Here is a 14,523-nt window from a genome sequence, read left to right on the forward strand (position 1 = left end):
TGTGTGTGTGTGTGTGTGTGTGTGTGTGTGTGTGTGTGTGTCTGCTGGTTGGACCCTGCTTCAGTGCTGTGTGACAGAAACGACACATTGTTCCTCGAGGCTGAGGGTCCGGCAGTTTCCTCTTCTTTTCCGCTCTGTCTTCCACTCTGCGCTCGGTTAGCTGAAGTTCACGCTGAAAGAACTCAGTTTGTTGGGATGAGCAACCTCTGTCACCAGAACCTGCAGCTCAGGAGGAATGGTTACAGGTCTCTTCACTGTCGGCACGGTGGGACTACAAGGACAGAACAACAACCGGATGACAAAAGCATTCATCAGTAAATGTATGAAGTATTACTAATATTTCCACATGGCATAAATAACACACAAACAGATGAAACAGTACAGCAAACGTCACGTTTAAGAACACTGTTTGAGACTAAAGTGATTCTGAATGTTCAGTCAGTAGAAGAAAGAATGTACTTACAACACTGTGCCAGTTCCTTGGTGGGTGATATGCTCTTCATCGCTCTCTCCCAGCTCCTCATCGTCATCATCCATCACTGTGACACAAACATAAAGAATTACAGTGCTGTAAAAATGTATTTCTACATTAGACATACATTATTGTGGTAAAAAGCATATGTTACATGTGATGAAGAAGACCTACTGGTGTCTTCATCAGGTGCACTTGAGGCAGGAACTGATGAAGAGGAGACAGAGGCCGACTGTTTCCTTATCAGCTACTGCTGCAGTCTGTACATCTGAGTCCCTGAAAACACTTAGTTCTCATGATGAAGGCAGCGTAGCCGTCAGCCCTCCTGTCCCACACCTCCCTCCAGCTGCTCTCTGGTCCACAACCAAAGCCAACCAGCTGCTCGTCCTCTGAGGCTGCTCCAGCTTTGGGTTTTAATTGTATTTCATCATAGCTGCGGGCAGAACCCACAAAAGATGCCATGCTGGCCTCGCTGTGCCCCTCAGTCATGTTTACTCTGGCAGCCTCTTCTTTCTGGGTGTGTTGATGAGGTAGATTGTAAAGCCTACATCATTGTCCAACAGCCACCTGAAGGATTTCCCCTTGTATTTGCTAAACTGCAAGATGTAATCCCCCCCAGCACCTCTGTGTTGTCTGTGGCACCCCCTCCTCTCTGAAGGACCACAGTCAGGGCATTTAGTTTAACTGTGTCCTCCTTTAGAGCTGCACACTCGTCCTGCAGAGAAGGGTTGTCCTTCAGAAGCTGCTTCAGTTGGATCCTGACACAGAGAACCTCAAGGTCCCTTTACGGAAAACAACTTCCATCCTCACAGGAAAGAAACTGAAAGCTTTTTCCATGCTGGCCTGTGACATACAGTATGTGGGAAACATATTTTTATATATTAAACATCTACTTCTTCTTAAACATTAGATACTAATGGGGAACTTTTTGACCTTTAAGAACAATAAAACAGGATACATTAAATTATTTTAGCCTATAAATGTTTGAGCTTTCCTGAAGTGATCCAAAATGTACAAAATCATTACTTTTTTTCTGAATTTCTGCACCAGATGGGCTTAAATATAAACCTTAAATATAAACCTTAAATATATACCTTTCATATAAACCTTAAATATATACCTTTAATATAAACCTTAAATATATACCTTTAATATAAACCTTTAATATAAACCTTAAATATAAACCTTAAATATATACCTTTAATATATAACTTTAGGTATTTAAAGTAAAATATCACTCAGGGCTGGTCCCCATTTACAATGACGTCGAGTAACATTTTAAAATGACTACTGAAGATATATTTAATATAATATAAGATATTAAAACAGAAATAAATGTAAGAAAACAATTACTTAATTAAACATTAATAAAATATATAAGACAAAAGAAACCATGTAAAGAAACAACACGTGTCCAAGTGTGGCGCGAAAATCAAAAGCATAAACCGACTGTTTGTAATGACGTCAGAGAGTTTTGCCGCCTTGTAGTTTAAATGAATCAGAGACAAACTACAAACATCGTGATTCAACCTAAAAACTCAGAAATTCCCCGACACAAAGTACATATAAGTAATGTTTTATCTGGTGTTTATCACAAACGTTACTGACCTTCTGAAGTTTGTAGTTTGAAGACAATAAATCCAAATGTCAGGAGTAGTTGACTTCTGCATTACATCCGTAGTGGTTTAGCACTACCATAGAGAATGAATGGGAAACGGTCTGATGAAGACCAAGGGAGGAGTCGTGGGGACCAAGCTGAGGCCATTCTTGGACAAACTGAGTCAGGTGTGTTTGGTAAAAATTGTGCTTTTTCTCTGCTCTGTCTCCCTTTTTTTACCACACGCACTCTTCCCAATATGAATGCACACACAGCACAAATCCTCTCACTCAAGGATAACTCCATTTCTTAACATCATCTGCCTTATACAAAACAACTACATACATTGATGATGTACACCTTCATAGAGGGAACATCAGCCAACACCCAGTAGATACATGTTACCTTGTGCTTCTCACATATGTCAGAATCATCAGAGTAAAGTAGAATTGAAAGTGTGAATTTGCACTGTTGTAAGGTTTTAACTGAATATTTAAAAAAGCACCTTCTTCTTGTCATGTGATATGGCCTTTTATTGTTCTTTATGTATCTTGGGGAGAAAACTAAAGAAATGCAGTGTATACTGTAATTACAATGATATTTTTATTTCATTTTTTTCCAAACGTTTTCAACAGAGCAAGAGCATATCAATGGGAATATGCATGTGTTTCTCATTAATGCCATGTTATATTTTTGGCTGCTGCTTCACTTTGAATGCATGTTACACAGTTGAATTGTACATTTCAATTTTAATGTTAATGTTAGTGATTCATTGGTGTTAATAACAAAATAAAACATTTCATTATATATTGTATTTCAGTTGCTGCTTTGTGGTAAAAGTATATGCATAGAGAAAATGATTACATTGATTTGGTCAAATTCATCAAAACAAAATCACATTTACATAATTGTAGTGAATAATATATCTGCAGACATAGAAGGAATTTAAAATGTCAAACAGAATAAATGTAATAAAATGTACTTATTGACTTCATCACAGTAAATATCACTGATATATAAGATTTACTTTATATTTTTATGACAGCAATGTCTCGTATATGAAAATATATAATTGACTTTACTCAGTTAAACTAAATATAACTTGTAATGTAGAAATAATTAAACAACATTTACTTTATATTTTTACTAAAGTTTAGTTGAGTGGTGAGTAAATTTGACTTGATACTGGCAACTGAGTTGTACTTGATATTTCAGCAGTAATATTTACTTAAACATTGTTACAGAGATTATATTAAGTAAATCTTACCAGTTGTTTTTTTCAGTGTCCTTTCCCCCCTTTTCCTTTGCATGGACAGGGAGGGACACACTGGAGATGGCCAAGGCCATCTGGCATCTACTTTTCTCCACCAAAAACCTGAGGTGGACCACACTGCACAGACCCTCCTGACAATGGACAATATTATACAAGTGTCTGATGTGATGAGAGCACTGTGTCCACCATTCACTGAGGAGGAGCATGGAGAGGAGGAAACCAACCAGCTTCCTGATGGAATCTACTTTCTCTTCCTTCCTCCCCTGCAGGTCCAAGGGCTGTATGAGGCAGAGCAGAGGGGGAAAGAGAGGGCAAGGACATGAAGAAAGGATGCTCCTCGGTTGTACACCGCTCTGCATTCATGGTAAGCTTTTCAGTTTCTATTTCACCTTTCATTTAGAGTTTTATTTGGTGGTGCACTGCCTCATCTCTTGTGTTTCATCCAAGGAGCTGTGACTGTTCCTTCCTGAGGGTGCAGCACGGGGAAGGTACGCCGGGTCACCTCACTTTCCTCTCTCAACCAATAACACAACATATTCTGACTGTCAATCCCCAACAAACAGCCACCCTCCTCAGAGTCTTTTTGTGCCACCCAGACTGAGAGTTTGAACGCACGCACAAACCCTAACCGTCCCATATCAGCAAACCACAGAGCCACTAACACCCACGTTGTTCTTTTATTTTCTGACAAATGTCTGTCTTTACTCTTCTGTTCTGTACACATTCTTTCTGTCTTTGTCCTGTTGTTCTGTATTTTGTTTCTTGTGTTAAAATAATAAAAGAAAACTCAAGAACATCCTCAGAATTTAGATCAGACCAATGTTTTTGTCTCACTAGAGTCACAGAACTATTTACAGTTTTTTTTAAATAAAAGTTGCTATATTTTCTGAAATACAGACACATTTTACACGTTTGATACTCGTTAAAAGTAAATTATCTCTTCTCATGTCAGCCGAGCACTCCCTCAGCCCTACTGCACAGCTTTGCACTGAACTGTGCTCCAGCATTCTTTAAACACAGTTGGTTCCTCCTAGACCGGCTCCACTGGAAGAACCACATTGGTCAGCAATGCTGTACTTTTACTGTGTGCTGGTTGAAGTGTTGTATAACGCTGACAGCGATCTGCAGCACACTATCATCAACAGCCAGCTGGCAGAGCAGTTTAATGCTCATTTGAAAGGAATCAGGCACCACCTGCCCAAGTCTAATATTTATGCTGTCAAATGTCTCATTTCTGACTTGTTGTCGTCATACATGAGTTATCTTATGAAAGGATGTCAGATGTGTTTTTACAGGTTACACAAAGCAGTTCTGTTGTGTCAAATCACACATTTGGGATTCATTGTGGTTGTTATTAAGTTCACAAACCATGGTTACAGTGAGAGATACAAACTATGATGATTCAGTCTATCTAACCTGCTGCCACTCCCCGAGTGTCTCTCTCCCTCTCTCTAACTGTATGTGTGTGTGGTTGCCTGAGTGCAGACAGGTTCCAGCTTCCAGTCCAACCCTCAGCCCCAGGTTCACACCCACCAGCCCAAGCTTCCCCAGGTCTGCACTCCCTCTCCCCCTCTTTTCAATAAACACTAGTTTCCTATTAAGTCCCTGTCTCCTGGAGTGTCTGCATGTGTGTTCACGAGCTCAGTCTTAACACAAACTGGTTAGGGGGTAAAAAGCTGAGAAGGAGGCGTGAGCCGAGACAATACAAAGCGGCAAGAGGGTATACTCTGGAGATTCTTTATTTTAGTTTAAAATAAGCTGCTGAATACTGATTTCTGATGACTTTAACTGGTCACAAGATAACACAGTTACAATATTCAACAAGTGAAGTAGAAAGTCTTAATTCATGAGATCAAGATTAGTATTTTTGTGTCCATGATGGTTTGAGATGTGTCACTCTGTTCTCCACTGCAGTATAATAAGAATACCTTACAATAAACTCAAAGGTACATTTAAATGCTGATCCAGGATCAGTGTTATAATAATATTTACCGACATTGGAGAACACTAAAGATGAATTAAAAACAGTATATATATTTGTATTATATTCTACATATATATTGTCTACAGTGTTAATATTCCATTAATATTCTATAGAACATATTCTATTGAATAAATATAGTTTGTTTATTCCTCATTCTGTTCTGTATAGATCTACTGATTCTCACTCTGAAAGATGGAGCAAACAACCCAATTGTAGTGGGAGCACTGAGGGACTGTGTGGCAAATAGTTAACAGGGTTTACGGGTCAGGAAGGAGGGCCCCCTGGCAGAATTTAGCTCCGGGCCCCAGGGAGGTCAGGACCGGCTCTGCTCACTGGATCCACTGTAGAAACTGTCAGTAGTTTGAAATATGTTGGAACTGTGATTGATGGCCACCTTAACTTCACACAGAGAACTGAATCTATTTTTAAAGAAGCCACACAGAGATTGTATCTGCACTTTTACTGGTTGGACACCGTTTGTCACCATGTATGACACAATGAACTTTTACTATAAATCTTTTATTGTCATAAAAACATGTTCTGAACTAAAAGTGGAGACAAAGTGAGTTGAGGTGCTTTAACCTCCATTACATCCCTGGTTAGCAGGATGAAGGCGCCCTCTTGTGTATCTTCCTTTGTCAGTGTGCTCACAGGAGTCACAGTCTGATGCTGCATTCAGGTCACGTGGGAAAAGATTGTAGAGAAGAGATTACAATTATTATTCAACTCTTATGTTGAAAATACTATTTGGGGATTTGAGGCTACTGGTTCAAATATCTCTGCTAAATGGCCTCGTCCTGCATTAGAAAAGTAGTCTACGCAGTTAAAACACCCAAAGAGCTGATAGAACAGTGGCATCAGGGAGAAGAAAACACTGAATTTGTTAAACAAAAGTCTATTAATTGACAGTTAAAAATCAATAAAATACTAAATACAGACAGAGGATTGTATAAAAAGTTCATAAAAGTATCAGGAAAACTCATCTCTTAAATTAAGGAAATAATTTGCTCCAAATTCCTCCAAACTGCTCATTTTACACAAACTTCCTGCAGTTATTGTGTTCACTGTGGTTATTGTACCGTGTATCAGTTGTTCTGTACTCTTACTGTTATGCATTGAATATAACATGAATGATCCATAAAATATGTCACTTAGTTTACTCAATGATAGAAAGGGGGTCCAAGCACAGATTGAGAGCATGTGTGCAATAGAAACATAGATACTTGGTGCAGTGTACTGATAGTGTTTGACAAGAAGTAGTACTGCAGTATCTCACCATATCAATGTTGTATCACAGAGACTCTTTGTAGTGAAGGGAAATAATAAAAAGAGTGCACAAGTTCCTCAGTGTAGATTGTCCTCTGTAATTAAAATAAGAAACAGCAGGTGGAGCCAGACACACACAGACAGACATCAGTGAATCAGTCATCACTGCTGTTATCATTGAACCAGGTCAGTGAACGCACCTCGGCCTCTGAGCGAGGACCAGTCAAACACAACAGAAACAGCAGCAGCAGCACAACACAGAGCATGCTGGGAAACTACTATTCTTTAATGTCACTGGCCACTTGGTCAAAGTGACAGATACATAATATTGATCATTATTACTGTAATAAAAATGATGTGCAGTCATACAGTAGTCGTAGTAAAGGTAGTAGCAGTAGAAGAGCATGTTATCAGAATCACAGCTGATCTATAAGACAACATTTTATTATCACATTCTGCTTTGTGACTAAATGAACACACAGACTGTTGCCTTCAGGGACCACTGAGATATTTAAGTATAAAATCAGCACAAAGTCACCGACCTGCTGCTCTTTACCCTCACAAGAGTCTCAGTTTCCCCCCACAGTTAGCCACAGCTTCACTTCCACTCATAAAGGCAGTTCTTCCACCTCACAGCGGCTCACACTTTAAATTGAAACGGACTTTTTTAATCCAATGAGCTCCCTCGGTGCTTCATGTAAATGTGGACCCACACAGAGTGCTTTACTTTTTACTCAGCTAGTAACTGAAGCTACAGGAGGCTGTGTTTAAAATAGTTTGATGCTTGATTTACTAAATCAATCTGACGTTGTCATTGATGCTTAATACTTCAGTACTGGACAAAGGTGGAGTAACTTTACCTGTGATGCTGCAGTAAATCAATCACAGTTACAGGAACCCTGATCACCACTCTTTTAGATGCATTTCTTTGTTTCAAATTGAGGATCAAATACAAACCTCTTGAGCACAGCAGCTGTTTATCTCTTTATTGATTATGATCATGTTGATTACATTTGTGTAACACCTCACATTTCCTCATTTGTACATAGACAACAACTACAAATGTCCTCTAGCAAATTGTAATGTTAAAATAATGTAATAAATGTAATTACAGATTTCTTAAGAAAATGATAAGAACAAACTATCTACAATAAAGGAAGGTCTGCTGCTTTAAATTTAAGGATCTATGCAGTGAAAGAGAAACAACAACATACAAATACATCAACACAAATATAATATATATATATAATATGTATTTAGAGAGCAGAGAAATGTCAGATCAGCTAAACAAAAGCCATCATGAGCAGTGATAACCTCTACACTGAAAAACATTTGGAGTGATATTTACTTGGAAAAACCTAGGAAAGTTTTTGCACTTAGAAATTGTAAGTAAATTCTACAAGGGCAATCTTCAAGTAAACTTTACTCGCAGATATAAGTCTCTTTTACTAGCAAACCTCAGGTAATTTACTGATGTTTATTAATATGGTTATTGAATTTTACTCTCTCATTCTTTGTACGTTTTACTTCAACTCTGACTGCTTCAAACTGAACAATCTCACCTAAAACCAATGGCTTTTCAAGGTCATTTTTAAATACTTTGTCTAACTTTTATTTATGGACTATATTTAAGTAACATTTACACAACATTTTACATCATTTTTCTGCAGTTTAAATTGCCTAAATTTGTTCTTAATGTTTTTGTTTATTGAAACAATGACTTTAAAAAAAAAACTGTTTAATTTAACAACCCATTTATTTTTCTTAAGTGAAAAATATTTTTTTTCAATAAAACATTTTCCAGCAAGTTTGCATGGCAAAAACAACAACAAGGTATAGTTCACCCTAAGATGATTTTTTTGTTATTATTTACTCACCCCTTTGTCAATAGAAGGATTGGTGAAGTTTTGTTAACATCCGTGTTCTTCTGCGAGTTTGAGAGACCTTTTTTCCACTCAACTGCAGTGAGCGGTATCTTAGCATCAAAAGTCCAAAAATACATCAATAATCAATAAAATGTCTCCATACTGCTTGTCTGAGGTAATCCAAGTGTCCTGTAGCTCACACATGCCAAGACGTTTGTACAAAACATAACAAACTTGTGTTTTCAGCTGTGTTTGCTCTGCTGCTCTTCCAATGCGTGCTCCTTCCAACGCCGCACACAAACTTACACACTACTAACTTCCAGCTAGCCCATCCGTGTTCACGCAGCACCACAGTGGAAGCAAAGCAGAGCAAACAAAGCCAAAACACAATTTTGTTCTGTTTTTCAAAACATCTAGGAATGTGTAAGCTGCAGGACACTTGGATTACTTCAGATGAGCAATATGGAGACATTTTTTGGATGTTTGAAGCCAAGTTGCCGTTCAATGCAGTTTTGTGAGAAACAAACATCTCGGCAAACTCCCAGAAGAGCATGATGAGTCCTTCTATCGGCATCGGGGTGAGTAGACGATGACAGAAATTTCATCTTAGGGTGGCTAAAATGGGTTTGAGGTAGCTTGTTAAAGGCACAAGGACAAGTTCAGGAACTGTTTGCATAGAGCATACGTAGCCTATCGTTTGGAGAGGCTTTTTAACCTTAAACTCTGGAAAACATTTGACATGCTGGTGCATCTTAAAAGACATGCTTACTATTCCTTTTTATCTTAAAGAACAGTGTTTTGCTCTGAGGTTCTAAAGCCCATCTGTTTCTGTATCATGAGTAATATCCTACAAAAAGCAGAGCATCTTGACACTAAAAAGTGCGATATTTGGCCCCTCGCTCTTTTCATGCCCACACTCACATCCGTGACCCATTAAAAATGGCCCCACGAGCCACCAGTTGAGAACCTCTGGTTTAACTTGAAAATGCTGATCTAACTTCTTTTCTTTTGTCCCCAAAACGTAGCCACTCCACATGGCCACATACAGTATTTAATACAGTGCAACAAGTTCAAATAAAAATGACATCATTAAAACGAGAGAAAAATAAGAAAATAGACAAATAGCCACATTAACAACTGTGCCGTATACATGTGCACTCAGACTCAAGTTTGTTTCGCAGAGACAGGATTTTCGGGGACAGCTTAAGGACATCAAGCTCTAGAAGAAGCTTTTGAAAAACTTCCAAAGTGTACTTTGTTTTTGGGGGGTAACTCAAATTCATGGCATAAATGATGCTCATGAGCAGGAGACAGGCCTTTGTAACACTTCCATAGTTGTCAAGTACCTCAGTCCCTTCAATAACAATGGACACATCAGTGTCGGATGCACCTTCATCTTCTTCACTTGTGTGGAAGACACAGATCCTCAGGACTTGCTCAGCCTGGTCCTCTTGAACTTCCTCTCTGCTGATATCCTGTAAAATATATGTGAATCCATGTTCAGGTGCATAGTACATATTCTGCTTCATTTTCATTTGGAATAGTATGTATATTCTGTGATGATGGTAAACCTCTTACAACTTATGAATTGCAAAGCACTACACAATTTTGTTTTTACCTGAATAGCCAGATGGCTTTTCTTGTGACACAGCTTGCTGTAGTTGCTGTTTGAGATGGCACTGTGTCAACTGTACAAAGTTGTTGCTTTGGGCTTAAGGACAAAAACACAAAGACAAAATAATACATTAAAACTACAGAATACTACAAGAAATACTACATTAAAACTAGAGGATCATGTAACCAAAATGAACTGTACCACTGTCAAACCAATGTATTTTGGATAATATTTGAAAATATGGCTCTGATCTAAAACATTACACCCATTTCCACATGTGTTAAATCTTAAATGAAGAAAATCCTGCATTTTTGCCGCTGTGATTCTGTTCCTCTCCTCCAAGAGCATTGCTGGTCTAGATTCACGTTGTTGAGAGAGAGCTGTGTCATATGCATCAAGAATAATGCAGAATCCAAATTGAAACAGTGTAAACGGAATCAGAATAGAGAACAATGAGGCTTCATATCAAATTATGAGCAAAATATAGACGAGGGGATTAGAAAGAAAGGGATCCAAACAAGGTGATGGTCCTTATGAAGCATGTGGAAGAAAATGATCACAGGAAATGTTTTTGGATAGATCATTTGAATTTTTTCCAATTTCCACAAATGAATCTGAATTTCAGATACTTAAGGCTCATCAGTAGCTCTATAACAACTCAAAAAGATGGAAAGTGCATCATTTCTACAAGTGGTGGTTCTTTTAGTTGAAATAAGACACATAAAGTATTTTCATATATGGAATAAAAATATACAGCCACAGTAAGAAACAAATCTGAAATGCCAATAAATGAAATCATATTTATCCTGATAAACTGAGTGACATTTTGTGGGAATGAACATCTCTCCTGACCTCTGTTTGCTCTGTCTCAGTAAGATTTTAGATTTGTGGCAAACTACGAGTACACTGCAAATGAACAAAAACCATAGCTTCCTCTTTAGCTTAAATAATGATTAGCAGCAGGGTTTTGGTGAGGTCTGGTAGAGGCTCTCCAAACCGACGCTGCGGATATTTGAAACGTTTTCTCTCCTCCCTTCCCCTCCTATGTGTAGCGGTTGTGTACTCTGTCGTTGCCTTGAGTTCATTATGCGAAGGAAACTCATCATTTTGGCAAACCCGCCATTTATCCACAGCATCTAGCGAACTATTAATTATACAGTCAGTCCCGGTTTCAAAACACTATTACAAACACTATTAAAACTTACTTGGTATTTCTAAGTTCATGGGCAATGACTATGAAACCTTTGAATATTATGTGAAAATACACAATAAAACTTACTCTTCCCACACAGTTTATTTATTACATGAAAGACATATATAGTTTTACTTGAATAATTCCAGTTCTCACTGATACTTACAATTAGAAAATAACAATTGTGACAGTTAACCTAATAAATATTACTACACCAAAAAATGTATGGCTGAACAGACACAGGAAGGAGCGCCACCTAAACACACTCAAACATTTACAGGACAACTAATGAGAAGATGTCAAAGTACCGCCCACAATGTTTGATTGACAGCTGATCTCTGTGCAGTGAAGAAACGCCACAACAATCAGCTCTCAGCAACAAACATGAAGACAAAATCAGTTTAAGGATTCAAACTCAGAGTTTAACACAAAGTCCCTGAAATGACTTCTGTCTATTTCAGTTTATAGAACTCAGCAGTGTCTCCAAAACTGTAATAAAGCCTAAGTCCAGCATAGAGAGGCTGAGTGAATGTGGTCTGGACTCTGTGGAGGAGAGTCATGGTTTCAGAGACGCTGTAGAAGGACAGAATACCTGCACTGTGATCCAGATACACTCCAACTCTGGAGGACTGAGGACCTGAGACAGGAGTTTTGACATTGTTGTACCAAAAGTTATAACTGTTATTGTCACAATATAATGACCAAGATTTGTTATTGTATCCAAATACACATTCATATGAGCTCCCTGCTCTGCTGATATTCTTGTATGCGACTGCTACACCAACTCCATCCCCTCTCCTCTCCACCTCCCAGTAACAACGTCCAGTCAGACTCTCTCTACTCAGGACCTGATACACATCCAGTGAATCTGTCTGGGTGACTAGAATAAGACTGTTGTTGACTCATTAATGTTACTTTTCTGTTCCCCTCAGATAATAACAGCTGTGTGTATGCTGTGTTTGGATCCAGTGTGAGTTCACGTGAATATTGTAAGAATCCAGCTCTGGTCTTGGGCTCTGGTTGTGACAGTGAAACATCCACTTCAGTCACTGTCAGTGAGACGTTTGTCCATTTGTCCCTCAGAAGGTCCTGTAGTTTATCTCTGAGCTCTGACACAGCCGCTGTCACATCCTCAAAGTACCTCAGAGGACGGATATTGATGCTGGATGTAGATTCACTGAGTGCTGACAGTGAGGGGTAGTTGTGTAGAAACTGGGTGTGGTCCTCTGTGTGTGACAGCTTCTTCATCTCAGCGTCTTTCCTCTTCAGCTCAGTGATCTCCTGCTCCAGCTTCTCCTGAAGCTCTTTGACTCGACTCACTTCAGTTTCCTGCTGGGATCTGACCTGCTGCTTCACATCAGAGCTTCTTTTCTCCATGAGACGGATCAGCTGAGTGAAGATCTTCTCACTGTCCTCCACTGCTTTATCAGCAGAGCGATTGATAGCCTCCACCTCCCGTTGAAGCTCCTTCACATCTTTCTCTCTGTCCTGGATTCTCTGCTGGATGTTTTGTCGACTCACCTCGAGCTCTCTCTGCCTCTCAGTCCTTTCTGCTGCAGCTGAGACTGTGTCGTGGCCTTTATGTTCATCCACAGGGCAGAGATAACAGATACACTGCTGATCAGTACGGCAGAACATCTTCATCACCTCATCATGACGAGAGCAGATGTTCTCCTGGAGCTTCTTGGAGGGGTCCACCAGCTTGTGTTTCTTAAAGTGAGCCACATCATAATGAGGCTGGAGGTGTTTCTCACAGTAAGAAACCAGACAGACCAGACAGGACTTGAGGGCTTTCAGTTTTCTCCCAGTGCAGACATCACAGGCCACATCTTCAGGTCCAGCATAGCAGAGATCAGCAGGAGCAGCTTGGAGTCCAGTCTTCTTCAGTTCCTCCACTAAAACTGCTAACATGGTGCTTTTTACCAGGACAGGCCTCGGTGTGAAGGTCTGCCTACACTGAGGGCAGCTGTGGATTTTCTTCTCATCCTCTTCATCCCAGTAGCTTTTAATACAGTTCATGCAGTAGCTGTGTCCACAGGGAGTAGTCACCGGATCCTTCAGTAGATCCAGACAGATGGAACAAGAGAAGGTTTCTCGGTCCAGCTGAACTCCTTTCTGCGCCATTTCACCTCTCAGTGACAACGACTGTCTGAGTTTCACTTCCTTATAAATGAGGCCGGGTTGAGCTCTGATCTCAACAACATGTGTCTCTGCAGTGAATGGGGCCTGTCAGCTCTTGCTCATGTTGGTTACACCCATCTACAAACTGTAGATCTGAAGGGGAGGGAACAAGGAAATACATGAACAGAGTGTAGCTCGCTGTGTTTGAATCAGGAAGAAGAGGGAGGGGTTATCGAGGGTTTAAAGTTCTGTTTTATTGTCATTATACAACACAGGATTGCACAATAACATGCAGTTGTAGTCCTCTCCACTCACACACTGAAAATGTCAAATTCAAATGGATAAAAACTGACTGGAAAGGAGTAAAAGATTCACTGTGTCTAACTTCTCTTCCTGTACAAAGAGGAAAAACAGCTCAAGATGGCAACATGAAGAAAAACATCCAAAAGTTACTCACTGATTATTAAATCATAAAACAACTATCAAAATGTTACAGGCCTCAAGCATGAGTTACCCGTAAGCAGGTATAGTATCCTGTTTTGTGCAGGAAAAGCAGAGACAGGAGACGTTACTTGTGATCGCTCAGCAGGCTGTTCTCTGTTTTTATTTAACAGAATCTTTCTTTTTCACTTCATTTAAACCAACTTAGTGTTTTGTTCACAACAATCTTCATTTTGCAATTTACATGACATCAAGCTTTAAGGTTCATATACTAACCCACTGGACTGACATTTTACAAATGTACAAAATGACTGCTGAATGAAACAGAAATCAAATTCAAACTCCTAATTTGTACCATTGTTCACCAACAGTGACTGCTATTTAGGTCCAACACCACATTTACAGTAGCATTAATACTTTTAAGCCCAAGCTGTTCACATTTTTACTAAATTCTTAAACACAAAGTATACATAACAATAACAGGCCATCATTACAAAAATACCTTTGCCCTTTTTAACTTTACCAAAATATTTGATCTATATATTATTATTATTATTATTATTATTATTATTATTATTATTATTATTATTATTATATTATCCTGGTAACATGACTTAGATGAACGACTTAACAACTTTACACAACTTGTGCAGGGGCGGATCTACCGGGGTGGCATAGGGTGGCAAGTGCCACCCTA

The 14,523-nt window shown here is 39.1% G+C and overlaps 1 protein-coding gene and 2 long non-coding RNA genes across 4 annotated transcripts in view; 1 reads left to right on the plus strand and 2 right to left on the minus strand.

Annotated features, from left to right (window-relative positions):
• LOC127370618 (tripartite motif-containing protein 16-like) overlaps positions 1-13,497 on the minus strand; it is a 44,522-nt gene extending 31,025 nt beyond the window's left edge. The window contains exon 1 of the mRNA XM_051412848.1: positions 13,008-13,497. Within this exon, the coding sequence (XP_051268808.1) occupies positions 13,008-13,388 (381 nt within the window). The 5' untranslated portion in view covers positions 13,389-13,497. The remainder of the gene's footprint in view (positions 1-13,007) is intronic.
• On the minus strand, positions 512-2,138 carry LOC127370629 (uncharacterized). Its single transcript, XR_007886256.1, has 3 exons — positions 2,081-2,138; positions 647-1,039; positions 512-539 (listed from the first exon to the last, which is right to left on the minus strand). It is a non-coding gene; the product is annotated as an uncharacterized LOC127370629 (long non-coding RNA).
• On the plus strand, positions 2,181-4,151 carry LOC127370624 (uncharacterized). 2 transcript variants are annotated; one of them, XR_007886251.1, is made up of 3 exons: positions 2,181-2,257; positions 3,612-3,706; positions 3,790-4,151. It is a non-coding gene; the product is annotated as an uncharacterized LOC127370624 (long non-coding RNA). The 2 variants fall into 2 exon arrangements; XR_007886250.1 differs by having other exon boundaries at positions 2,187-2,257; positions 3,386-3,706.
• Positions 13,498-14,523: the final 1,026 nt, after the last annotated feature.

The sequence above is a fragment of the Dicentrarchus labrax genome, unplaced genomic scaffold (assembly GCF_905237075.1).
Source record: "Dicentrarchus labrax unplaced genomic scaffold, dlabrax2021, whole genome shotgun sequence".
Classification (NCBI taxonomy): Eukaryota; Metazoa; Chordata; class Actinopteri; family Moronidae; genus Dicentrarchus; species Dicentrarchus labrax.